A 25471-nucleotide genomic window follows, 5' to 3' on the forward strand; every position below is an offset into this window, starting at 1 on the left:
GTAATCTGATCTTTTATGTGTTTTAGAATTTCTTGGTGTTAATTTTTAAAATTTTTTTTTATCAACTCAGGCATTCATTGAAGTTCAAACTCAAGACATGTATATTAAGAATGTCACTGTTTACTAATAGAGCTATCTATGTAAAATGATAATAAAATATACGCTTCTACAATCAAATTGAAGCAAATGTCCCTCCCGAAGTACATTCATGCACCTAAAGAGAATCTTGATTTTACATTATGATTGATTCTATTATGGAGGGATATGTGCGTAGGTGTATGTTTTGGACATGTGCCTTTATCATTGATGTAGGGGTGGATGGATTTTTGCATAATAATGACATGTACCATAGTGTTAATATTTTATTCCTTTATTTTGTTAATGACAAAACTTGAATTAATTAGCCTGCAAGAAATAGGTTTAGGAATCTCTTGGGTCTCTAGCTATTAGATGACACCGGAATTTAGGGATCCAACTGGAATTACGCCAACTAGGCCTTAAAATAATTGTAGAGTGGCGGCATTTTGCTTACTTTGCCGTAAATTTGAAAGACGGTTTTAATTAAGTTGTGACACACGATTCAACTTGAATAATTCTAGAACAACAAATATTTACACAAAAGAATATTACATAAATTGATATTCAATGTAGGTCTGTAATATTTTTCAAGTCAACTAATTGTAATAACCTACATTAACTTATGCAATATTATTTATACAAAAGTCTTTGTAATCTCATTACTACTCAAGCTTTAAACAATTTCTTTGTTTTTTTTTATGTTCTATTCTAGCGTTTAGTTAATAAATAAGTATGAAACTTCAAAATTAAAGAAAGGTGGATAACACAATTGGATATAGCTTGTAAAACTCTATTTGTTTTAATAAAAAAATCTATATTATTGTTGAAATTGCTAGCAATAATAATAATATAATATGTAACGGAAGTAGAGTGCTGTGACTGCATAATCGCGAGACAGCTTAACTCAACTTGTTCCTTATCAACATGTTCCAATATATATTATGTTCCGTTTTTGCATGGTTCCCTTGTGTATGATTATAAATTTAATAAAAGTTAATCAATCATGTCTTGTCATGTCCTGTCCGGTCCCAATTGTCCGAAAATGTGCATCACACAATAAAGAAATCTAATATTTTATTGACATTGATAAAGTAAAGAAAATTACACATTTATATTATACTTACTTCAGGATTATATTATTATTATTATTAAAATTGATGCAATTTAGTTTAACAATAAATAATTATTAAGCAAAAGTCTGGATCCGAATAAAAGCAGACACTGACACCGAGGCCACATGTGAAACAGGGGAGAGGATACGTAATTGATGTAAGAAGACACGTGTTGGATAATAATTAAGTTGTCCCGGACAAATGTCAGCTCACCCCATGTTTAGTCTATGACGTGTACCACATCCCAGCCTCAGCCCCCCCTCGGATGAGATTCCTCTTGTTTAACTCTGTATTTTATTTCGTAACAATATTTTGAACTCATCAAAATATACTGCCAGCCCTACTCATTTGTTAAACCTATCAATAATCCCACCCATCGCTAATTAAAAAAAATTAACATTTTACTTTACAAACTCCTTAAATGCCAAACGTACTTTGTTTAAATAAATTTTTGTGTTAACATTTTCTAAATGAACCAAAAAAAAAAAAAAAAGTGGGAAGAAAGCTATTTTCTTTCTGATCAAACCAATTCATAGAACACGAAAGAATGTAAGAATTACAAATAGAGTTTCACCTCCTCTTGTCTCTTGTTGCTTTATTCAGTTACAATATCATGAACGAAATTATTAAAAAAAAATACAATTAATCGTATGTAATCCATTACTGATTGAGAGGCTAGTCATCGAGGCGTGGATTGAAAAAAAATCCTTAAAACCTTTTAGCAAGCATTATCTTTTTATTTGTATGGATTGAGTCCTAATTTTGTTAGTTGAACTCCTTCCGATATCTGGGTTTTGCTCTATATTATGATAAATTATATTCATTGTTGCAAAAATAAGGAATATGGAAGGATGAATATGTGGGCTCTCGGCAAGGATTTGTTTAGAAAGCAACTAAAATACTTTATTTAATAATATTATCATGTGCTTTCTAGTAAATTATTAAATGATACTATGGTAATAAATTAAATTAATTTTGAAAAAATGGGTGTTGGAAAGTATTTAGATAGGTTTAAATAATCTCACTTTTTATTTTATTTTATTATTATAATTACAAAAGTACCCACCCGTGCTAATTTCGTTACGACACGCCTCGTTGTATTGGTATTACTTAATCGAATACCCGTTATTATTTTATCATACATTTCTCGAATGTTGGTTTCCCATTTGCTGTTGCATGTCATATGGATTTAGTTGTTGTTAGGTATAAGAGTTTTCCCAAATCTGATAAATTGACGATTAAGAAGACAGCAGGTAATTCTTGAGATTATTTTATCTAATGACTGAATCAAATTCAAATCTAACTTAATACATATTTTGAAAAATAAATTGAATTAAATAAAGTTGAAAGAAATAAGTGGTTGTTGGGAAGCAACATGTGGACTTTGTAACTCTATATTTTATCTTCAGAATTTGTCAGCTGCAATGGATTTGATTGTCGCGTGATTAAATAGATTTGCTAACGTATGCTATCAAGATCACACAATTCACGGATACAAGGAGAAAAATAAATAGTGACATAAGTCAATAAAATAATCGGAGCTGCTCTTAAAGTGGCAAATTCATATAACAACAGGCCAGGCTTTGATTTCTTCTTTGTTTTGGGGAGAAAAAAAGAAATGTGGAGCTGCCCCGTGCGATAAGAAGAATCCTACATATGTATAGAATTATTATTATAATACTTTGCCCAAGGGGTAACGTACCCATTTGTTTGTCTTTTACAAAGTCACTGTTGGATATTATCTAATGGCTAATAAAGAACAAGGAGTAGATTGATCAACAGGTAGTTAACAGTTGTTCGGTACGAAAATATAACCACTTTGCTAAACGTAGTTAACAACTAATGCCGTGATGAATGCAGCAACCCGCTGCATGCAAGCAATTCAAGGTTGCAAACTGCATTTTGCATCCATGCAAGTAAAAGTTACTACTTTTTGCATCCCTGCCAGTTTCGTTGGACTAAAATTCATGTAAAATTTTATAAAATAATGTCTTGAATATTTACAAATAAGGCATACAATTTGAAAAATACTTGCCATTGCCTAATTTCGGATCTCCACAATCATCCCTCCATTATATGTGGGTTTTTCTTAGTTCTGAATGATCCACCCATAAACTGCCCTTTTTTGCCCTGTTGGATATGATAAATTTTTGTCCACCCCTCTATTGAAATTGATTCTCACATTTTCCCCCGCATTCCAACAGGGCAATGCGAGCGAGCTCGATACAATGCCCTCCAAATCCGCTATCTGATGTCATGTCCCGACCACCAATGTTATCTATTTACCGCCGAATCTCCGTTGTTGCCTTCTGCCGCCTCGCACACACCGTTGATTTCGTTGATACCCAACAGCCTACCTCACATCCACTGGAACCGACAAAGGACCGTTGTCCGCATTTAGCTGTTAAAAGAATCTAACGTCTGTTGCAGACATGGGTCCAAAAAAAAAAAACAAAGAGGACAAATGTAGCTTTTTTATGCTTTACCCATTTCATTGAAAAAGTGTCAGCAAATTCATAATTCAAATTCCAGAACACAGAAGAATTCTAAACTGATGACGGTGTTTTAAATTCCACAAGAATAATCATTTGCAGGAAGATCTGGGTTGCTGTCGTCCAAGCGAAGAAAGATTCAATTTTTCTGTGCTGAAAAATAAGGTCAAAATAAATTAAGATAAGAGAAAGTGACATAATAGAGTAATCCCGATAATTTGCGCTTCCTAATGTAATTGGAGAATAGAGATGTCCCCCTCTCTCTCTCTCTCTCTCGCTAGTATTATTATATTTCTTTCCCGTTCAACTTAACATCTTGATTATGGCACCTCCTGTCTCCATTACTACTGTAACTAAATCACAATTCAAATTGTCTAAATATGATAAGAGAAATCTCGGTACGAAGACTTTTTCAGCTCATGCTGACGATAACACTGCCGATTACAGATTATTAAACAGGCTTTGGGACCTAGTAGTTCCAACCGGTGTCCTATCGTATGGTGCTGTGCTTTTTATATAAAATGACGAAGCTTCGAGCATTGATTATATTCGGACCTAACTAATTAATTGAAAGAACCGTAAGACGGTGAATGATGGATGATCCACACACATTCCGTATCACATGCCAGCTTGGTGACAAGGAATTTTTTTTTACCTTTTAGGGATAGCGCATGATGGATTGAAATTGAATTGTAGTAATCGCCACTTAAAGCGTTTTATTTCGACACTTGACACATGATTCTGTTACCAGTTTTCTGTTGGGGAATGAGATCCAAAATCCTTTCAACAGTGATCAAAGAGAAATCTTTTCCTGATAGGCCAGAAATATTCAGAACCCATTTCACAACTCTTTAAGAATAACAATTACAGAGAAATCGAGAGCAGTTTCGTGTCAAGGAAAAGGGAAAACAAAAAATGTTGAAATCTCAACTTACGGTAACAGTTGACGTAAAATTGAGGAAACGCATCAATTGTGATGATAGGAATGAAACCAAACCAAAATAATGCATCCACTCCAGTTTTCCCAAATTAAGTCTTAGAGTCGCTATACCAGGCCTGAATGATAAAGCAAAAAGAGAAGTTAATGATACCACAAATATACCAATGAGACAAATGAGTTTCAAGGAGAAGGAAGAAAGAAACCAAGTGAACCAGTGCCAGCTTACAGTGTCCGAGGCGAAAAATGGACACTAGAGATTATGCTTCCAAATTCAAAGGATCACAGGATGCTCAGCTTAAATAGTATCCAAACACCAAACTCAGAGTCTCCGTGATGCTAAGTCAGACTTTAGGCTTTTTGGTACATATTCGAACTGGCTAAAATCCACCGCAACGGATGACCTTCAGAAGATTTGACCGACACATTGAGGAAAGATTTATACCTAGTTATATAATAAAAAAGAATGATGTTGTCGTCGGGAATGAATTACTCTACCTAACAGTACAAGTGTTTCGAACATCTTTGAGAGGAGCACGAAGACCACTAGCACGGGAACCAGATGTGCACCTATATTTTGATATCACCGAAACAAATCTTTCCATTGATTTCTCGGCTATTTCAGAATAACAGCCCAAGTGCGAAATGTTGGCACCAAACTTTGCTTCATCAGTTTGTGTCTCTATAGTTTTGTCAAGGTTAGGATCACTATAACCTGGAGGTTTAAAAATCAAATTAAAAATTAACAAAAACTATTCTCTGTTAACATTGATGATCAAACAGTGACAGCATAAACAACATGGATGCAATCAAGCAAAGTCTTGTCTATCTTGTCAACTTAGCCATAACATTCTGTAAATAATCTTGTATGCATGAAGAAGCTGAATTTTCATAAACAAGTGTCCAGGGGTAATCATAAGGTTGCAAAATCCTAGCACAATACGGAGCTGAATTTGATGAATAAGGATGCATATCAGTTGATTAATAAATATATTACTTGCCAAACCAAAGTACACTAAGATTTCTAGGAATAAGTACATACCATTGTTATGAAGAGATGCATTTGTACGCATGAGCTTGGATCCCATTTTGTCCTGAAGGAGTTAGAGAAAGTTAAAATGAGAAAAGTTCCAGAACTTCTCAACCCTACACCGCCAAAAGAACATATTGAAGGAACATGGAGACAAACAAATGAAGCACCTACTGTGTGAACACTGTCAATCAAAGAGGTTTTCCGTTTTATGGCGGTGCCCTTGAGATAGCTGTAGTCAAAATGAGCACTCTGAAGACCAGTGTTCTCAGACATATCAATGGCAGCATCATTCTCAACTACAAGTTTTTCTTGTTTATTCTCCTGATCATCCTTGTTAACTTGCTTATGCAGAAAATAAGAACTCCTTACAATGACCTTTCTGTTCTCTGTTCTTCCCTTTCCCACAACTGAATCTGTACAGTTCTTATTCTCATGCTCCTTTCGCAATGCTGGACAAGGTTTACCAATTGAACGGCAAAACTGTGGCAGGGAAGTATGTTCTGCATTTCTCTCATTCTCCATCTCTTTCAAATTCATTAACACAACAAGTCAGTCACTCCGGACTAGTGAAGTTGTGGACTTATATGTGAGTAGACTATATTCTTACCACGACTTGGAGATGCAGAAAATTCAGGAACTTCAGATGCAAAACAATTTTTTTCCTGCAGAAAAGGAAGAAAGCATAAGCAGAGTTCAAAGCAGCTATGTTCAACTGAAATTTTTCACAATTCTCTTCATGTCACTCACAGAGCTGTTATGAGGGAAATTTCCCACAGTTTCGAGTTCCATGCGGGATGATGATTGGCAGCTTATATCACAACTAGCTTCTGCAGTGTGATGCTCACCAGGACTAAGGGAAGAGGTCTCCTCTGGACTGAAATGGTTCGGCGATATTCGAGGGGTGGTGAATTTTCTCTTTGCTTCGAGAGATGCAAAGCCTTAAGGTGTTGAGGAATACTATTCACACAAGTTCACCAACCACAATAAAACTTTATTTGAAAGGAAGTCAGATGCTATAGTATGACATTGTGTAACATAAATATTCAGACTCATTCTATTATACAGAAATATTGTAAGATCTACCAAAGGACTTCATTGGATACAGAAATACTTGGTTAGGAGATTCTTCTGCACCGGCAAATCCAGCTTTGTTCTTTCACTTTCAGGTTTAAAATTTTTGAGGTGGGAATTTTGGCCAACCACCAGATGAGAATTATCAGAGACTTCCTGCCATTTTAGAGAAGACAGAAAGCAAAGTCCTGTCGGTAAAGCAGAAACTTCACGATTCATCTCAAAAAATAAAGGGAAGGGGTTGGGGGGGAGGGGTATCAATGAGGTCAAAGATAGACTTTAAGCAACATACAACCTTTTTTATTCTTACATTTTTGTTTTTCATAGACAATATCATATAAAATGAATATGAGTATCAAGCAGAGACTATCCTGAAAATGTGTTTTAATTTTGTTTTCCACAGCAAATTAAGTTCTGCAATTTGCATTCCACAACAATATAATGTGACTAATAATGAAACTTCTTTTAAGCATTTTTCTGAATTTATACATACATTATTTTAGCCAGTTAACCTAAAATGGTATAAAAACGGAAGACATACTTCAACCAAGTGCATGCACAAAACATGAAGGTATAAGCAAATAATAGCACACAGTATACCTGGAAAGGCAGTTGAGTAAATGGGTCCAGATCGCCTATTGCTATCCCTTTAGCTATATGTTGCGGAAGCAATGTACACCAGGTTAAGTCATGATCTTAAGTATTTTAAGCAAAAAGAGCTACAGAAAACATGTAATTCAATGAATAAGATGAATTCTAAATAAAGGATATGGGCCTAGAAAATCCAAATCATTGCCAATGTTGTCAGATATGCAAGACAAATGTACAATATCTTCTGTCTTTGGATCATAAACTCGTTGATGCTGGAAGGTCAGAACTGCTTTCCTGAACGACTCTTCATAAAAAGGAGGAACTGAAACTGTGCTGTACTTCAAGTGCTTAATTACCTGAAAAGACCCAATGAGTATTTGGTATAAACAAGAGGAAATGAAGTTATAGAAAATATTTAAGCAGTTTATCTGAGGCTTACTCAGTGTCAAGAAGACGTTTTGATCTAGAAAGTATTCAAGTAACTAGAGCAATCGCAAAGATATTTACCTTGTCATAACTTTTGAACTTGCTAATAAGTGCATGAGCTCTTTTCAGACCCATTCCTGGCAGTGACTGCAAATAGTCACAACCACTCAAGATGCACATCTCAAGAAGCATCTGCTTGGTGAATCCTCCAAAACTCAGGTCCTTGTTCTTCTGTAGCATGGAACACTGAAACTCAACACCTTGCCCAAACTTGTCCATTTTAAAGATGATCTGGATCAGAGAAGGATTGTCAACGCAGCCCACCAGAATGCAACAATCAGAATAACAAGCACACAAAATTAAGAGTTACTATAGAACATGAGAAGTTTGAAGCAATCAATTTCAAGAAAACTCACTCTAGAGCAGCCAAATGGTATCAGATCAGAGTCCTCAGTAATAACTGCCTCAACTTGTTTGCTGACTGCCAAGAAGGTCATCTGGGCATCAGCCTCGTAAGGAGCAACAATGTAGCTTACATTCTGCTGTTTTAAAACCTTCCAAAAGCATCCATGTCAACAGAGGGAAAATATCATCTAAGATGATATATTTATAAAAGAGATTCTCTGAAGGGTAAGGTTAACATGATGCCTCTAAATTCTCCTTCCATACCTGGATAAGTTCATGTGCAATTGAGGGTGAAATATCAACAGCTTTTTGGTAGAACTCGTAAGAAGCAGAAGAATTTCCTTCTGACTCACACTCAATGGCTCGTGCAAGATTTTCCTTCCTTGACCTGCATGTGTAGGGAAGACAACAATTCTTTAGTCCACATTTGGCCTCGACAAGATCAGACCAAAACCTTAGGTAGTTAAAATGTTGGAAGCAATTAAACCACCAGCCTCTAACTATAGAAAGCCATAAATACAGAAGTCAGACAAAGAGTGACAAACAGCATGGCAACTCCACTTTGTAAATTTCCTAAGGGCAGAGGCAGACCACTGATTTTAGGCAAACAAGGTAGGCCAATAAGGTACCATATTGAAGGGAGATTCACACTAGACGAAACAATAAGAATGAGGTAATTGAAGAGCTAATTACAGATATGAAAGAAACACAGCTAGTGGTAGAGGCGGTGACATTATGCCTGACTCATCTGTACAGCAGACAGAACAAGTAGATTTGCACTTATCTGAAATTTAATGTCTCCAGCTTTTTGTAACACTTAATGGTCAATTGGAGCGCTGAGTCATGACTAAAGATATATTCTGCCAGCCCCAAGTGCTAAGGACTAGAACCTTTTAAGTTGTTGGCACTTTTTTACTGTTAAATAAAATTCTTAAGCAATAATAACTAAGCTATCATTATATTCAAGAGGCATTAATTGCATACCTAGCACGCTTGTTCTCTTGTTCAATCTTCATTGGCAGAAGACCTCCATCAAAGATAAGAATGGGTTTAACACCATAATGCCGCAACAAATTTACTCTACGCATGCAATAGTCAATGTGCCTATGATAAGAAAGACGAGAAGCACATTAGATCATAAAACACATCCAGAATCACAACATTACTTGAGAAAAATATTTCCTCTGGCCTTCCAAAATTTCCTGTTCATTAATGTACTTGCTAGCCCCAACAAAAATATACTTCTAAATGAACACAACAAGAACATCGCTTCTAATAAAAAAGGTTGCCTTTTTCAATAAGAACTGTGCTCAAAAAGTCTTATAATGAGTTACAAGTTGAAGAAAACCCATTTCGTTTGCTTCCATAACCACTCACACTGTCACACATAATCATCCCACAAATTCTTTGCCCATCAGTTAAGAAAAAAAAAAGAATGAAAGTTCAACAGCAGATTACCAACCGCTATGTAGGAACAAAGTTCAAGTCTACCGGTCAAATCAAAGAAATGGGACATTTCCAGGGCTTGGAAATTGACAAAATAACATGATAGAACACACGAAATCATCAATACAAGTAAACCAATATCATAGTTTGGCATACGCCTCCACAAATGATCCTAAATCCACATCACATCAAAATCACTAGATTTTATCTCCTTTTGATTCCGATAGAACTTGAAACTTTTCCACTACATTACCCCAGTATAGACAAAAGGTGATTTCTTTTGGAAGGATTGCGGCATTAAGCCTAATCAAATGCGTGAAAATTTACCCATTACCCAATATCAATCAAATCTCGAGATTTGATAATAAAACAACCCAAAAGGCAGAGAGAGAAAAAGAAAACTGATAGTTAAAGAGAGAAAGAGAGACCTGGAGGTGGGTAAGCCCTTGCAAAGCTCTCGGCTACAAGACAAGGCACCTTTGTGAAGCCAAGAATAAGTATCAACAGCCACACAACAGCCCTCTAGCTCTTTGATGTGAATTGGTATCATTATCGATTTCAACAGTGGCAATAATCCTTGAATCCCCATTTTTGTTGTTATTATTATTATTATTATTATTCTCTTCCGCTTCTAGTTTTTCTTCTGTTTGATTCTTCAATTCAATTCAATTTGTAAAGAGAGTTTATAAAACGAGCTGGGTGTTTCTCCAGCTTCAATTCAAGAACTGCAAAATGTTGTCTTTGAGTGAAAATGTAAAGAGACTGTAACTTGTAAGAGCGAAGATTCAGGAGGATTTAGGTTAACGAGCTACTTGGCGGGAAAATTTCATTTTTGGGGACGATGGCGAACCTGGACCTGCCAGACGGGCTGGCTGTCAGTTCCGGGTTCGGGTTATGTTTGAAGAGCCTTTCTCCAATAAACATCAAAGGTGACTTCTTGATCAGAGTCCAATTCTTTATCAAAAAAACAAACAAATAAATAAATGAAGTCCAATTAAAGTCATTTAGTAATGGCTAAGCCAATTAAAGTCCTAAAAATATTGCATGCAACAATAAATTATTACATGATTAAGAAAATTAATATCTAGACATTTTCCGAGAATCATAGGCAGAGAATTTTTAATTGTTTAATGAGGAAAATCTCGTTATGTCAAATAAGAAAAATTTAAATCACAATTGACTAAAGTATTTGTGACAACATTACCATTTTTCTGAATATGGGAATAATAGAATCGCATAATCTTTATCATGATTAGTCAATTGAGCCATCTAATACGAAGTTGTCGAGTAGGAGAAAAAAAAATCATTTTTTTAATAACAACTAACCATCAAATCATATTTTAGGCATAATGAATGCCAAACTTCATGATAAGTAAATTTAATAACATAAATTATGACACAAAGTTCTCAATAAAAAGAAGTTTGATTCTTAATTAGTAAGCAAATACCCCAAAAAAGTTCCATGAAATATCTAAAAAATAGTCCCACAATAATTTGGACCCAGATTTTCTTTGGAAACAGGGGCGGATCCAGAACTTAATATTATATTTATACCGGGCTAAGTTTTAAAATTTATATTTTGAAGCAAATATAAAAATTTATAAGTAAAAAAGAAGTATATTAAATAAGGGGGAACGGGAAGAATCTTATCTCTCTAAATATGTACTGTAGACAAAAATAATTATAAAAAAAAAGTAGAAAACAAAAGATAATTCAAATATCAAAACACTAATTTTCAATTATGGAATCTAACATTGCAACCTATAATAACATGTAATTGTATAAAGATTAATAAATCAATTAAGAATTTCAAACTAAAATAGATCAATATATGTAATTATAATCAATTAAAAATTACAAGTAAAACCTTTATTTTTGAAATCAAGTACTAAATTACCATGCTTAATAATTTAAACAATTAAAATTTATTCATCCATTCAAATTATAAAAGTATTATTATTCAAAAGTTTCAATAATAAACTAAACTCAATTCAACAAAAAGGTACTCGAGTGCAGTTGTTTCTTAAGTAGGTGTTGTAACTCTTTTTAAAGAACTAGATGTTGATGATCCTTCTATCAAAAGCTCCTTAAAATATTCAAATTTTATTTTCTAACTTGTCCTCCTAGTTAATGTTACTAAAAAATAAAGTCTGATAATTCACATAAAAATTTTAGGGAAAATATCCACCGTCCACCCGTTTTTTACACCTTTTTCAAAAATACACAATTCCTTCATTTTTTGTCTGGAATCCACCTAAAGTTACATTTTTTTTCACTTTTCCACTTCCGTTTGGAATCCGTTAAGAAAACTAACGGAAACTTTAAAAAATGACTATTTTACCCCCAAAACGAAAATTACAATTTCACCTTAAAAATTACAAAAAATAATTAGATTAAATCTAATTATTTTTCCCATCGGTTAATAAATAAATTAATTCCACAACCATCAAATGCAGGTTTTTTTTTTTAAATATGTCTGTAATTAGAATGCTAAATTATAACAGTAGTATTAAAAATAGCCCAATCTCACAAATCATCAATTGAATTTAAGATAACTAGAATTTTATTATTAATTGAGTTATAATCTCTAGTAGTTAAGATTTTTTTGTACTTCATTAAAGTACCAATAATGATATTCATCATTAAATCTTATTATTTTTGGTATTTTTTAAGGTGAAATTGTAATTTTCGTTTTGGGGGTAAAATGGTCATTTTTTTAAGTTTCCGTTAGTTTTCTTAACGGATTCTAAACGGAAGTGGAAAAATGAAAAAAAATGTAACTTTAGGTGGATTCCAGCTAAAAAATGAAAGAATTGTGTATTTTTGAAAAAGGTGTAAAAAACGGGTGGACGGTGGATATTTTCCCAAAATTTTATGAAAGTATTGATAATTGTTACTATATGTTGTTTTTGTACGTATTTTTAATATTAGTGATGATGTTAATTAGATTATATTGGCATATTTTTTTCAATTAGAAGTTTTTTTAAATATATTAAAGCAGTACTAAAATTTTAGCTCCCTAATGTGTACAATCTATTCAGTAAATATATAATTTAATCATTTTATAAAATAAGGCACTAATTTCAATTGAAAACAATATAATTGAATTAGGGACATATTTGAAAATAAAATAAAAAATCTATTATTATATGAAATTGACGGAAACATAAGGGTAATCGAGTTAGGGACATATTTGAATAGAGAATAAAAAATTTCTATTATTATACTAAATTGATGAAAACATAAGGGTAATTGAGTTAAGGACATATATGAAAATAAAATAAAAACTCTATTATTTTACTTAATTAATGAAAATATAAGGGATATAAATGATTTTTTCTAGACTACAGCCCGGTCTAGCTCACACGTAGATTCGCCACTGTTTGGAAAAACCATTAATATTAACTTAACTCAAAAAAAGACCAAAGGATGCTAAAGAATTGTAAATATCTTTGAAGAAGTGTGAAGAAAATTGCTCAAGCTAAACAAGTTATAAATAAGAAAAGAATCACGAAAACTTACAAAGTCTGAACATATCTTCTTACTTAAGTGAAAGATATACCCTGGACCCTACTCTAATGCTTCATACACGCAATTAAAGGTTGAATATTTTCAAATGTAAGTTTATTCCAATGCTTCTTAATGTTGTACAAAATTACAAGAGAAGACATCAACCACATATGATATGTGTGAACCATATATGAGCCCAATTAATTTCCGTTATAACGGGTTAACTACTTAAAATTACACAAAACAAACAAGAAGTCGATTTACTTATCTTGTTAATCGATAAAATGAATGAATGAATCATGAATATATTGTCCCTTTCGGGTGTCCAGTTTAAATTAATCTAATAACACGTTCTTCGCTTCATTTGACAACCTTTCTGCATTTTATATTTTGAAAAAAAAAACGTAGACAATAAGTTATTACCACGAAAACAAAATGCATTTGATTAATATTAATATATAAATCAATAAGTTTCGAGAATTTATTAAATTATCTTGCTAAAAAATTATTCCAAACATGTGATATTCATCAATTGTTTAATGAATATTACAATTAATTCACTTAAATTTTATAAATAATTACTAAGTACTACCAACCACTCAATAAATACCACATTATTTGAAATGTCTGTCATTATATATGAAAGAGTTTTTGGTACTCTTTATTATATTGTCACTTGCGCATTCACTACTTGACACATGTATGAAAATGATCACTATTAGTTAAAAAAATATTCACACTGAAATGAACTGAATAGAAGACGTGCATTCGTGCAATACTCTTGAGCAAACCCTAACACTTTTTGGCAGCAAACATATGCATCCATGTAATATATATATTTTTTTTTTTGAAAGGGACAAAACTACCCCGACTTATTCGCTATATAATCAAAACAAATCCAAGATTTTGAGGGAGTAATGGTGAGTTTTACCCCGGGCCAGTCTGTGCCACAAAAACCAACTGCTTGGTTGTTCGGATATTGTCTGGTTATCGTTTATAGATTCTTGATGTGGGCATCAGATGAATTCTGATACCTGCATAACAAATACATGTGATTGACGCAGTGGCCAGTTCAAATGGGGGTCCATTTAATGTTATTTTCTTCTGAGTCCCACTTGGAGTCTATCAAATATCCCCTCCACGAAGGTTCCCCGGTTCCCCCAATATTATTAAATTACTATATATTAAATATACGACACACAAAGACACGGTTGATCTCCAGTCTCCACCACATATATTATTGTAGAAAGGGAAAATATTTCTAATATGCGTTGATTTGATGTGCCACTGTTTTTATTTATTTATTTATATTTATCTAAAAAGACAAAATCATTTGAAAGGCAAATTCAAGGCCACTAGACATAAGAAGCTTTAACAGACACATAACTTCACAATTTGACAAATGAATGGCTTTAAATGTTCCTTCAAGGCATACTACATATATTTTATTCGTATATGATCTTTCTCAAGCAAACTTTAAGTTCTGCACAAAGCTACGAATTAGTAAGGCAGAAGAGGGGCAGAGAGAGTCGGCATTGGTGTTGAATTGAGTGATCAGTGAATTGCAAGTGAAGTTATAGGGAGATGCCTTCAGTTGGGATTTCTTCAATTTACTCAGGTTATAGTGTTGCAGCTGGCGTTACTGGTAAATTTTTCATCATCCTACAATCTCATCTGCTGCATTATTCTTCTTTTAATATGCAAGATTAAAGTCTTATATGCTTTTTTTTTTCCTTTTTTTTGGGGCTTAAAGATTGTACATCTAACTTGTTTTCTTTATTTTGGTCTTGTTTAAACTGTTTCAATTGAAGAAGAGTGACTTGGCTTTTGTTGTTTTTTGTTGCCAAGAACATGCAGTGAGGAAACAAAAGTTGAAAATTCTTGCTTCGTAGAATCTTTAGCATGCAAAGTTCCGGTAGCTCAATTAATTGCTTTCTAGAGTTTCTCGCAAACTATATGTTTCACTTTCTCTCTATGGTAAAGAACTGCTCTAATATAGAGAAGTTTACATGAATTCCCATTTGGTAAAATCGGAACTATTGTACACTGCAGTTTTTCCAACACTGTGAGATGGTACATGTGATTGCGATGAATTGATCAACCTTAATTCCAGATTATAATTTGTTAATTGCTTCAGTTTCTGGAAGCTAAAGTGAAAGTATTCTAATACTATTTTATTGATTGCAGGGAACATATTTGCTTTTGTATTGTTTGTATCGCCCATGTAAGCTGTTGTTTAATAATCTTTCCGTTTAAACAAGAATTATATTGGGAAAATGAAACTCCTTGAGCTTATTTCAATATTTTTCTCCCTCTTTCAGACCTACATTCAGGAGAATTTTGAGAAACAAGTCAACAGAACAATTCTCAGGATTGCCTTACATCTATTCTCTCTTGAATTGCTTGATTACCCTCTGGTATGGCATGCCTCTTGTATCCCCTGGTATTATATTAGTCGCTACAGTGAATTCAGTTGGAGCAGTTTTCCAGTTGATTTATGTTAGCATCTTCATTTCTTATGCTGAAAAAGCTATAAAGGTAATTCTTTTATGCTTGATTGGTCTTGTTATTGGAATGATGAGCAATTCTGTCATATCTCATTACCATCTTTGAATGCCTTTTCCAGCTGAAGATAGCTGGATTATTGATAGCAGTTTTTTTAGTATTTCTTGCCATAGTCTTCACGAGCATGGAAGTTTTTGACTCCAATGGGCGGCGGCTTTTTGTTGGATATTTGAGTGTTGCTTCTCTCATTTCTATGTTTGCTTCGCCATTATTCATTATTGTAAGCTCATCTGAAACTCAAGCATTCCTACTTTTAAGACTACACATTTCCTTACCATTCATATGGTTGCATGTATATTTTTATGCAGAAGTTAGTCATTAAGACGAGGAGCATTGAATTCATGCCCTTTTATCTTTCTCTTTCAACCTTCTTGATGAGTCTCTCCTTCCTAGCTTATGGAATGTTTAAGGATGACCCTTTCATTTATGTAAGTACTATCTTTCCTGCAGAGCCATTATAGTTAATTCTAGATTTTCATGTAACATTGACAAGCAGAGTAGGCATGACAGACTTTAAAAAAAAAAAAAAGGAATCGTACTTTTACAGTTAATGAATCAGTGGTGGGCTGAATTGTTGCTGTTTAACTCCAAGTACTATCTTTTTGCTTCGTTCGTGTACTCAGAAATCAATTCAAACAATAACTATGAGTATTGCATCAGAGAATTTTGATTCATTTCATTATCATTTTCGGATCCAGGTCCCAAATGGAATTGGAACACTTCTGGGGATTGCTCAATTGATGTTGTATTCCTACTATAGCACTAAATCTGGTGAAGTCTCAAGACAACCCTTGATCGATTCATTTGCATAAATTAATGTGCAAATCGTGTGTGGCAGAGAAGTTAGCGATCAGCATCTGTGTAATCAGTAATTCGGTGACTTGATTAGTCTAAAGCTCGAATTCCTTTGGAATCTAGGCGCTTCACTACTTGAGGTATGAGGCAGCAAATGTAAGACTGGTAAAATGCTATTTTAGACTTTCCAAATCACTCATTAAGCAACAAGTAATCTTATATGGAGCTCCGTGCCCTTGTTGAATGCAGAGACGAGTCTCAAGCACACAACATTGTCCAGGCTTGCTAGCTGATAGATGGGATGTCAAGTGTTTTTTTTTTGAGCTTGATCCCTTCTATTGCCAAATGCCTTGTCTTATTCTTTACTGCATCCAAATCTTTTGAATTAAGTTTATATGGAAGAAGAATCAGATACCTGATATATCGATGAATATATATCTTATGCTGCTCTTGTATTAGAGCTTCCTCAAGTGAGATGTCTATTGAGCAATTATCAGCACAAATGAAATTTCAACACTCAGTGTCTTATCATTTTGTATTCTGGGTAACCTTTTTGCATGATAAATCCTCTGTCCCTGCAGAAAATATTTATATCAAACAAAACTTTTAGTATGGGAAGAGGTAATTGGTACAAAGTGTTGTTTGTTTTAATGCACGACAGTTATGTATAAGAGAACAGATACTGTTAGATCATCGACATTAAGAAACAAATAGCTTGTTAGTAGTAGCGAAACGGACGAGCATAAAGTGCATTCAAAAAGAAAAGGAAAAACTACTATTCCATCAAGAAAGCTGACTAAGAACATGAAAAGAAAAGCAAATGCTAACTACTAATTAGTCATTTTCTTCAGCTTGTCATCCCTCGATCCATCAGGGGAGGATGAGAATGGAATCAAGTCATTGGCTGCTACTCCAGTCTAAGATAATTAAACTTAATTTTTGTCTTTTAGTAATTTGTTCATCAGATTATGAGCAAAATGATCCAACGGCATTGAACTAATATAGAAAAATGATATAGTCTGCGGGTTACTGACATGACCTGTCTGATTTTAATAAAAAAAAATTAGGGCTCTCTTCGCATTGGCTATATCAAGCCAAACTTCTCTTAATTAGGATTTTATTGACATAATTCGTTAATTGGTTTATCTTTAAATTTTTACAACAATATATGGGCTGTGAGTAATATATTGCTCGGCTTGTGGTGATGAATCTTCATTAAATGTAGTTTGGTTGGATCGATTTTACCATACACCTGAACTTGAGTAGAGTGTAATCATGCAAATTTATAGGTTTTATTGTCTTGCTCCCTGAAACTAGCTTGCTTACGTCGATACACTTTGTAGAATGCGGGTGATATAGCAGTCATCATTAAATAGCTAGACTTGTAATGTTTATCTGATATCTGAATAATTAAGATTCACCCGACAGGCGAATCCATGAAATTCCTTAGTTTGAAAAATGTCAGCAAGATTTGTGATACATTTTACAGTAATTGGAATGCAGGAATGGATGGATTCGGGGACAATTAGTAAGCGGAAGGTATGCGATTTTGATAATTGTAGTGAAACTCTGATGATGTCAATGGTGAAGTAAATGAAGTCGGGCAAAGCAGCTATGGATTTCCAAGCTTCTTCAAGTTTGAGGAAATGACCCAAATACTATATCCGATCAATTAATTTTTGGCATTCACAAGGTTGAATCTGATTCTTGCTTAATGAAAGCTTTTTGGCAAAATTTGTCATCCGGTGTGCACCCGACAGGTTCGCAGCTGCAATGGGACGAGTGACAGATGAGCAAAGGGAAGCAGTTTCCGAAATGGATTAGAATCATCTCCTGATCCTTCCGAAATGGGATCTTACAACTGTTGAAAAGTTAAAGAATGACTTGCAAATTTCAAAGGACAAAGTTGGTGGGGTTGCCAATTTCAAAAGGCAAGGTTGATGGCACGATTTTGTTGAAGTTGCATGGAGAAAAAATGTGATGATTTTCTATAAACCAATTGATTTTTTTCAAAATTGTTGATTTTGTTGTCCACCAAATTGATTTTCCATTCTAAATTCGATTTGTCAATTTGGCAAATTGTAGCCAAATTGAAAGTGGTAGGTGAGCTACGGTTCCTATAAATAGAAGGGTCATTGTTCATTTGTAATGTATCCAAATTTGTGAGATTACCAAGTGAGTTTTGGTAGATAAATTCCTTAGGTACTAACAAATTTAGGTGTATTTGGTATTGAGTTTTTTTGAGAGTTTTTCCACTTTTGTAAAGTCTCATTGTTAGTAAAATAATCTTTCAATACGTAGGCATTATGCCGAACCACGTAAATTATTATGTTCTATTTTCTTTGTATTTGTTTATCACCACATTTATATTTTTCCAGAAATCCCAGTATTAATAATTGCTCAACCCACGTTTCCGCAACAACAACCTCACTAAGCTAAATTGCGGAAGACTGAAAATGAAATTACGTTGTTGGCTAGTTGAGAGAATTCACATGACTAGGTGCGTAATAGAATTAATTGAATGGTCGTGAGTTAGAGTTTAGTGCCAGCAGTTTTGGGCTCCATGATGAGAGTAACCGACGGGGATCTCACGCTACCAACGGTGTTGAGGAGAACTTTTGAGGCTTGTCTTTTTGAAAATTGAAGTGCGGGCTGTTTTTCTTTTCGTGGAATCGGAGGAAATGAATATCACGTGGAATTATGTTATGTATGTTTTGCAGTAATAACAAGAATAATATGTTATCTATTGATTTTATGATTGCAAATTTGTCATTTCTTGACGTCGGTGGCCGAAGTCTCAGCATACATCACTCGAGACAGGAGCTGATTATGAAGGAATTAAATGCCCAAGAACTTGCGATATTGCATCTTGTTCCTCCAACCCTGTGATCATCATTCATCATATGGCCTTATTCAAGATCTCATTACTTTAGTACGAAATTAATATATTTCTCCATGATAGCAACAACTTCTTAATCGTTAGCAGGACAGCTTCGGTATTGTTTGTGCCACTGATAATTAGCAAAATTAATCAATACAATAACAGTAGCAAGAACAATTTGGAAATATCAGATCACATGTTTCGCATAATAATTACATGTCTGATGGACATAATAATCATATGTTTGATGGACGCATGTACAGGATTTAACATCAACTTCATTTTTTCCTCCTTTTTATTTTTTACATTATTCAACATCTTCGTATTGCAAGAGTTATTCATTTGACACCACTGAGCTAGGCCTAATGAATAGAATCACTCTCTCACAAGTGTGAGGAAAGTGGTTTGAACCCTTATAAATTTTTAATTTAAATTTTATTTCTCAAAACTTGAGTGAAGTTAGTATGCTCTCATAAGTGAAGTTGACATCCTTTGAATATTAAAGAGAGTTAAAATTTAAGCAGTGTTATATAAGATTTAATGTAAAATAATCTCAATAATTATATAATTATAAATATCATGAGCAATAGTCTCATAAAAAAAAAAGAAATTATCTATTTGAGGTGAGGATGACTTTGGAACTACTTGGTAGCAAGATAATTACTATATCAATCTATATAAAATAATTTTCTTGCAAATTTTTTTTATAAAGGACGACCTCTTCGAAACATATAAAATGTTTTAGCTAATGATTACAGACATCGTTCGAATCTGTATAAGATATGATCAGATCAGAAGAGAATTTTAATATATTTTTAATGCGCTTGAAAATTTTGGGTTTAATTTATGATTAAATGGTAGTGAGTTGTTCATTGCGTAGAAATAACAACCCAACTACCAAAAAATCAGAATGAAAGAACTCAGAAAATAATTAGAATCATGTACACAAGTAAGTTCATATTGGAATAATAACATGGAAGATAAACGTGAGAAAGAGGGAGAGATATGATTTTTATTTTATAAGAGAAAAATGATTGGAAGGAAAGAGCGTGTAAACTTCAATATATTTGAGAGAGAAGTCATCATAAAGTCTTCATGTACAAATAGGAGCTGGCGGTAGGTGGAACATATCCACTATCCAGCCAAACAGCAAACACACACCCATTTTGGTTATAACATTGGCACGAGGATTACGTGCGATGGCGAAGAGACATTACAAATTAAACCCACCAAAGACACTTCATAAAATAACGCTGACTTCTTTTAATTCGTCACAATTTCTCAATGATTGAACTTATCCAGCTTCATTGTTAGCATTGAAACAGCATTTAAAGAGTAATTTATTAGCAATAAATGAAAAATCCCCACAATTATTACCAAATTCTTCCAGCAGAGAAATAAGAGAGGTAAATAAAAATAGCGGCCGCAATTTTTGAAAAGAGCCGTGTTATGTTACTCTACTCTAGTAACCACAAATCAATTTCCCTGATGAAAAAAAGTTTTTAAATAATTATATTATTTTTGGGTGTTGAGAGAAAATAAAAAAAAAAATTCTGCTAGAACACTGTTTTGGTATTTTAAGACTGTACTAAATAAAAATTTAAAATTTAAAATTTATTAAATAAATACATTAAATAGATTTATAAAACAGTATTTAGAGTATTTTCTAGAGTACAATTTTTTTTCGTCACGTAACCGGATCAAAATAAATACAAACACAGGAATGGAAGGTGTAGTTAGATTTCTTTTGTTTTTTTGGTGGGAGTTAGATATTTCTCTTTGACTAATATAAAAAATCTCTCTCAATTTAACCACCCAATAAAAGGGCGATAAAGTAATTTCTTTCGCTGGCCTTTCTTCCAGCTGTACAGACCTCGCAATTGGGGAAGTAAGTAAATTGGGAGACCAAGCCGAGTAAATCAGCGCGTCAACACTGAAGCCAAAACCAAAAACCCTAGAAGGGCAAGCCTCGCTTTACTGGTACTACTGCTTCACTATCCCCTTCTTTCTCTCGAAAACCCAAAACCCAAAGCCTCTCATCTGAGGGATTCTTATTTCACCGATCGATTTGATCGATTTGTTGAAGTTGACGACTTTCGCCGACAGTGCTTCGATTCGGTTTGGGTAAGTTCTTTCAAAACGCTTAACCCTAGCTATATCACAACTTTTTCTCTTTATTTTTAATCATTTTACGCGTAATTTTGATCACTCTTATGATTTAGTAAGTTTCCGAGTTTCGAATTGAAGAAATAGAAGTTTTCGAGTTCTGATATCTTGATTGAGTGTATAAATATACGCACTTTTGGTATACTCTTGATATTTGATATGTTAATTTATCTGGGTTGGTGTCGAATTTGGAGGTTTTTTTTTACTCACTTATTGTTGACTGTTGTTGGGGGGACGCGAAACCCTAGTTTATTTTTCCCTTCTGTTTGATACTTGGATTTGGTGAAATTGAGTTGCAAGATTTATTATTATTGTTAAAATAAGTTTTGGGCGGTGTTATTTCTTATTTTTCTATTGGGCTTTGATCTATTTCGACCTGTTGTATTACTAGAGGATTTGGGTGCGAATGGTCTACCAAAACGTAGCTCTTTCCCTTCTGTTTGATTCTTTGGGTTTGGTGAAATTGAGTTGTTGGATTTATGGCTCTTCACTAAATTAAACTTTGGGCTTTGATCTACTTTAGCCACTGTTAATATTACCAGTGAATTTGAGGTGCGATCTCATTTCCTGAGTGTCTCTTTTCAGAACCCAGAGTGTACCGATAACATTCTTCGCCATAATCATACGATTCTGCATCTAATGGCTCTTGAGATGCTTATCTGTTGTAAAATTTGTAACAGGAGTCTTGCTGAGTGATCCATGCATGTTATTGTTCTTTTTGAAGGACACTGCCTTACTCAGTGCACTGTGTTTGAGGAGGTCAGTTTTTATATTGCTTGACAACTCGTAAGTATCAAGGCTTCTTCCTTCAGTATTTGCTGCTTCTCACCATGATTGCTACTGAAGCTGTAATAACTAAGAAGAAGTTAAAGATTAAATTCGGGAGCCAGAGAATTGAAGCCGTTCCTGGGTCGCAACCATGTGAATATGGCCAGCAGCAATCTCACGTTGAAAACTGGCGCCACAGTTCTTCTGTGGCAGAAAGTAATCAATTGATGATGAGTAAACCATATCGTTCATCTGGTGGAAAAAAGATGATTGCTTCTGAGCACTCAAAGGAAAGATCGTCTCTTCTAGCTGCTAACAAGCGTCAAGCCCAGGAAGTAATTGAGGGTCCAAAGGATAAGAGGCCGAAGATGGATCGTGGTGTAACTCATCAGTGTTCTGTCATTTTGAAGTCACTGATGATGCATCCAGCTGGCTGGGTTTTTAATCGACCAGTGGATCCCGTGAAGTTGGACATCCCTGATTACTTCTCGATCATATCTAAGCCCATGGATTTGGGCACAGTGAAAACTAGACTGGACAGGAATTTGTACTCTGTATCTGATGAGTTTGTGGCTGATGTCAGACTGACTTTTTCTAATGCCATGCTTTATAATCCTCCTGAGAATAATGTTCATAAGATGGCACAGGAGTTAAACAATCTCTTTGATATAAAATGGAAATCCTTGGAGGAAAAATGGAGCTCTGAAGTCCCAAAAGCTGGGCTGGGGAAAATCTTGAGTGGAAAAATGATGGAAGTGAATGACACAAGGCAGAATTGTCCGAAAACACCTCCCTTGCATAGTACTCTCTCGTCCAAGAAATCAAAGATGTCTGAAGAAAAGGCTGCAAGGAGTTCATATTGTGCAAGAGCTGTTGAAGTAAGTAATATCCATTCCATAGGTGATATAATGGCAGCTATGCGTGCTTTTATACTATATGTTTCATATATTCTTAGTATTCTGCATTGGGATGGTGGCCTGACTTTTTTATATTTTGTTCTAAGGTTGAGCGGGCCAAACCAGCACAGAATTTGTCAAGCAAGCTGGTTATAAAAAACTTACACAAAGGTATGCAATGGCGGGGTAAAGTTTTTGCTTTGTGGCTGTTTACAGGAGCTAATTTGCAATGTGTCTTATAGGCACCAATGATGGTGGTGGACTTGCTTGCAACATTGTCAATGCTAAGCCACCATTGAGCCCCGTTGCCTGCAAAAGTTGTGGTAAATGTGGCAGCGCTACATGTGGATGCAACTTGCCTAGTGATTCAACTCATGCATCGTCAGGTAGTTGATCTTCCTGTTTGGTTATTCTGTTCATAGTTTGTTGTAGATGGTCACTATATCCTTCGCTTTATTTTAGATATCACTTCGGAAAGATCATTGGGTGGAGATCGTGCTTGTAGCACTGATGCTTCTAAACCGGTATGTATGATGGGTACTGATAATTTTAAATAACATTTTTCAGAGCGACCGCGAACAATCTTTATCCTTTGTAATGTGTAATTGGAACTTTATATGTAAATTTAGGATTGTCAGGTAAAAAGCACGTCAACATCACAGATGAGCAAGTCAGATCCGGATTCTGATGGTGAGGATATATACTCATTTAAAGTATGTGTTATTGTTGCACTTATATCTTGTTCTGAGCATTGGCATGCTGTCGGAATGATATGAAGGAGCCGTAAGTGCTTTGGATGATGGGAATTTATGTCCAAGTTCTCAGCTTACACCTCCTGCCACAGACTCTGCTTCTGCTGAAGGTCTGTTTACTCTCTTGTGACTATGATGCCTAAATTTTATGCTAACTGATGCCTATCCAAGTGGTGAAATTGGTTTTGACTTCTTGGGTTGGTTTCAATATGAACAACTACCGTGTTAATATATAATTGTAGTAGTGGATGATGTTAGTGTTTAACTTTTGTGTTTGTTTCTTTGGTTTAGAATGGATAACTCCACTTCTTGATGTACAAATGTCACCAAAGAAGGCTCTTCGTGCTGCGATGTTAAAGAGTCGTTTTGCAGACACAATTTTGAAAGCTCAACAGAGGACACTGCTGGATCATGTGAGCCTTGTCTAGCCATTATTTTATGTGGCTTCCAAGTTTTGTGGTGTTTTAGTGTCAACTGTTATTTATAGACCAGTGTTTTCTTTGATTTAAAGGGTGATAAAGCTGATCCAGTGAAGCTGCAGCAGGAGAAGGAAAGATTAGAACAAAGGCAGCGGGAAGGTGATTAAGCAACTTCTCACTGATTTTATGCAATAAAACTTCTTGCACTTATTTTTTCTGTTGAGTTTGAAATATGAATTTTTTTTTCTGTTCCATACTTGTATGTTTTTGCTGAAATGTTACATTTTTTAGAATGTATGAAAATCCTGTTCTCTGTTGGATTGTTTCGAGTTGTGCAAGGCTTTGTTCTTATGTTTCTCTGCTTTTATATACAATCCCCTAATTTGGTGGTGGTCATGTTTTGCAGAGAAAGCTAGGATTGAAGCCCAAATCAAGGCTGCCGAAGCTGCCTCACGAATGAAGGCAGAGATTGAGTTGAAAAAGCAAAGGGAGAAGGAAAGAGAAGCAGCTCGAGTTGCATTGCAGAAGGTAAAACCTTTGATGTGCATTGCTTTTCAGCATATAGATTTAGTTGGGGAGTGTTGTCACCTTTGCTATTTATCTTCCCCCTTCAGATGGAAAGAACTGTTGAGATTGAACACAACCTGGAGATTCTAAAGGAGCTTGAAATGTTGAGTGGATGTTGCTTGTCCCCTCACCTGCTAAATGGGTCCGAAGCACAAAAAAGGGCATTCAAGGAAGCCCATTTTAAGAACCCACTGGAACGGATTGGCTTGTTTATGAAAAGTGATTATTTGGTAGAAGATGAGGATGAGGAGATATTGAATCTGGATGGGGACGGCGAGGAGGGAGAAATTTTTTCATGAATTAAACGTACCTTAAATATTGTTACTATTTTTTCAACCCTAATGTTCCAGCCTCTTGTTAATACTTGATAGTGAGGAAGAGAGATGTTAGCTGTAAATGAATATGATTTTCCAGATAGGATATCGGAACTTTGTAACGAAAAACAAGTATTTATACAGATTAATATAGGCGTAAGCTACTGGCTTAAATCTTACATCACTCTACCCCTCTTCAAACTTTTAAATCGTAAATATCAAGGGTAGGCCGTAGGCTTAAATCGTG

At 34.5% G+C, this 25471-nt stretch overlaps 3 protein-coding genes across 7 annotated transcripts; 2 read left to right on the plus strand and 1 right to left on the minus strand.

The window, feature by feature from the left end:
* Window positions 1–4505: 4505 nt before the first annotated feature.
* On the minus strand, window positions 4506–10525 carry LOC18053172 (exonuclease 1). 3 transcript variants are annotated; one of them, XM_024190137.1, is made up of 15 exons: window positions 10020–10525; window positions 9130–9249; window positions 8410–8533; window positions 8157–8294; window positions 7822–8031; window positions 7495–7670; window positions 7324–7396; window positions 6756–6879; window positions 6400–6572; window positions 6260–6314; window positions 5824–6176; window positions 5662–5713; window positions 5118–5334; window positions 4849–5023; window positions 4506–4738 (listed from the first exon to the last, which is right to left on the minus strand). In XM_024190137.1, the coding sequence occupies exons 1-14, from the start codon at window positions 10178–10180 to the stop codon at window positions 4942–4944; spliced, it is 2058 nt and encodes a 685-aa protein (XP_024045905.1). In that variant the 5' UTR covers window positions 10181–10525; the 3' UTR covers window positions 4506–4738; window positions 4849–4941. The 3 variants fall into 3 exon arrangements, with proteins under 3 accessions (XP_024045905.1, XP_024045904.1, XP_024045906.1); XM_024190136.1 differs by having other exon boundaries at window positions 6400–6590; XM_024190138.1 differs by lacking the exons at window positions 4506–4738; window positions 4849–5023 and having other exon boundaries at window positions 5105–5334; window positions 6400–6590.
* Window positions 10526–14419: 3894 nt separating this feature from the next.
* LOC18053173 (bidirectional sugar transporter SWEET2a) lies at window positions 14420–17970 on the plus strand. 3 transcript variants are annotated; one of them, XR_002907186.1, is made up of 7 exons: window positions 14420–14746; window positions 15289–15325; window positions 15423–15639; window positions 15728–15886; window positions 15975–16094; window positions 16365–16601; window positions 17951–17970. XR_002907186.1 is itself a non-coding variant. In XM_006449530.2 (6 exons), the coding sequence occupies exons 1-6, from the start codon at window positions 14686–14688 to the stop codon at window positions 16476–16478; spliced, it is 708 nt and encodes a 235-aa protein (XP_006449593.1). In that variant the 5' UTR covers window positions 14420–14685; the 3' UTR covers window positions 16479–16709. The 3 variants fall into 3 exon arrangements, 1 of the variants encoding a protein (XP_006449593.1); XR_002907185.1 differs by lacking the exon at window positions 17951–17970 and adding an exon at window positions 16711–16976; XM_006449530.2 differs by lacking the exon at window positions 17951–17970 and having other exon boundaries at window positions 16365–16709.
* A 3154-nt stretch (window positions 17971–21124) lies between these two features.
* Window positions 21125–25408, plus strand: LOC18053174 (transcription factor GTE12). The gene is made up of 11 exons (XM_006449532.2): window positions 21125–21466; window positions 22189–23154; window positions 23280–23343; window positions 23415–23558; window positions 23635–23696; window positions 23802–23862; window positions 23951–24034; window positions 24216–24337; window positions 24436–24502; window positions 24750–24871; window positions 24958–25408. The coding sequence occupies exons 2-11, from the start codon at window positions 22339–22341 to the stop codon at window positions 25207–25209; spliced, it is 1794 nt and encodes a 597-aa protein (XP_006449595.1). The 5' UTR covers window positions 21125–21466; window positions 22189–22338; the 3' UTR covers window positions 25210–25408.
* Window positions 25409–25471: the final 63 nt, after the last annotated feature.

This window comes from Citrus clementina, unplaced genomic scaffold (genome assembly GCF_000493195.1).
Source record: "Citrus clementina cultivar Clemenules unplaced genomic scaffold, Citrus_clementina_v1.0 scaffold_2, whole genome shotgun sequence".
In the NCBI taxonomy this organism is placed as follows: domain Eukaryota; kingdom Viridiplantae; phylum Streptophyta; class Magnoliopsida; order Sapindales; family Rutaceae; genus Citrus; species Citrus x clementina.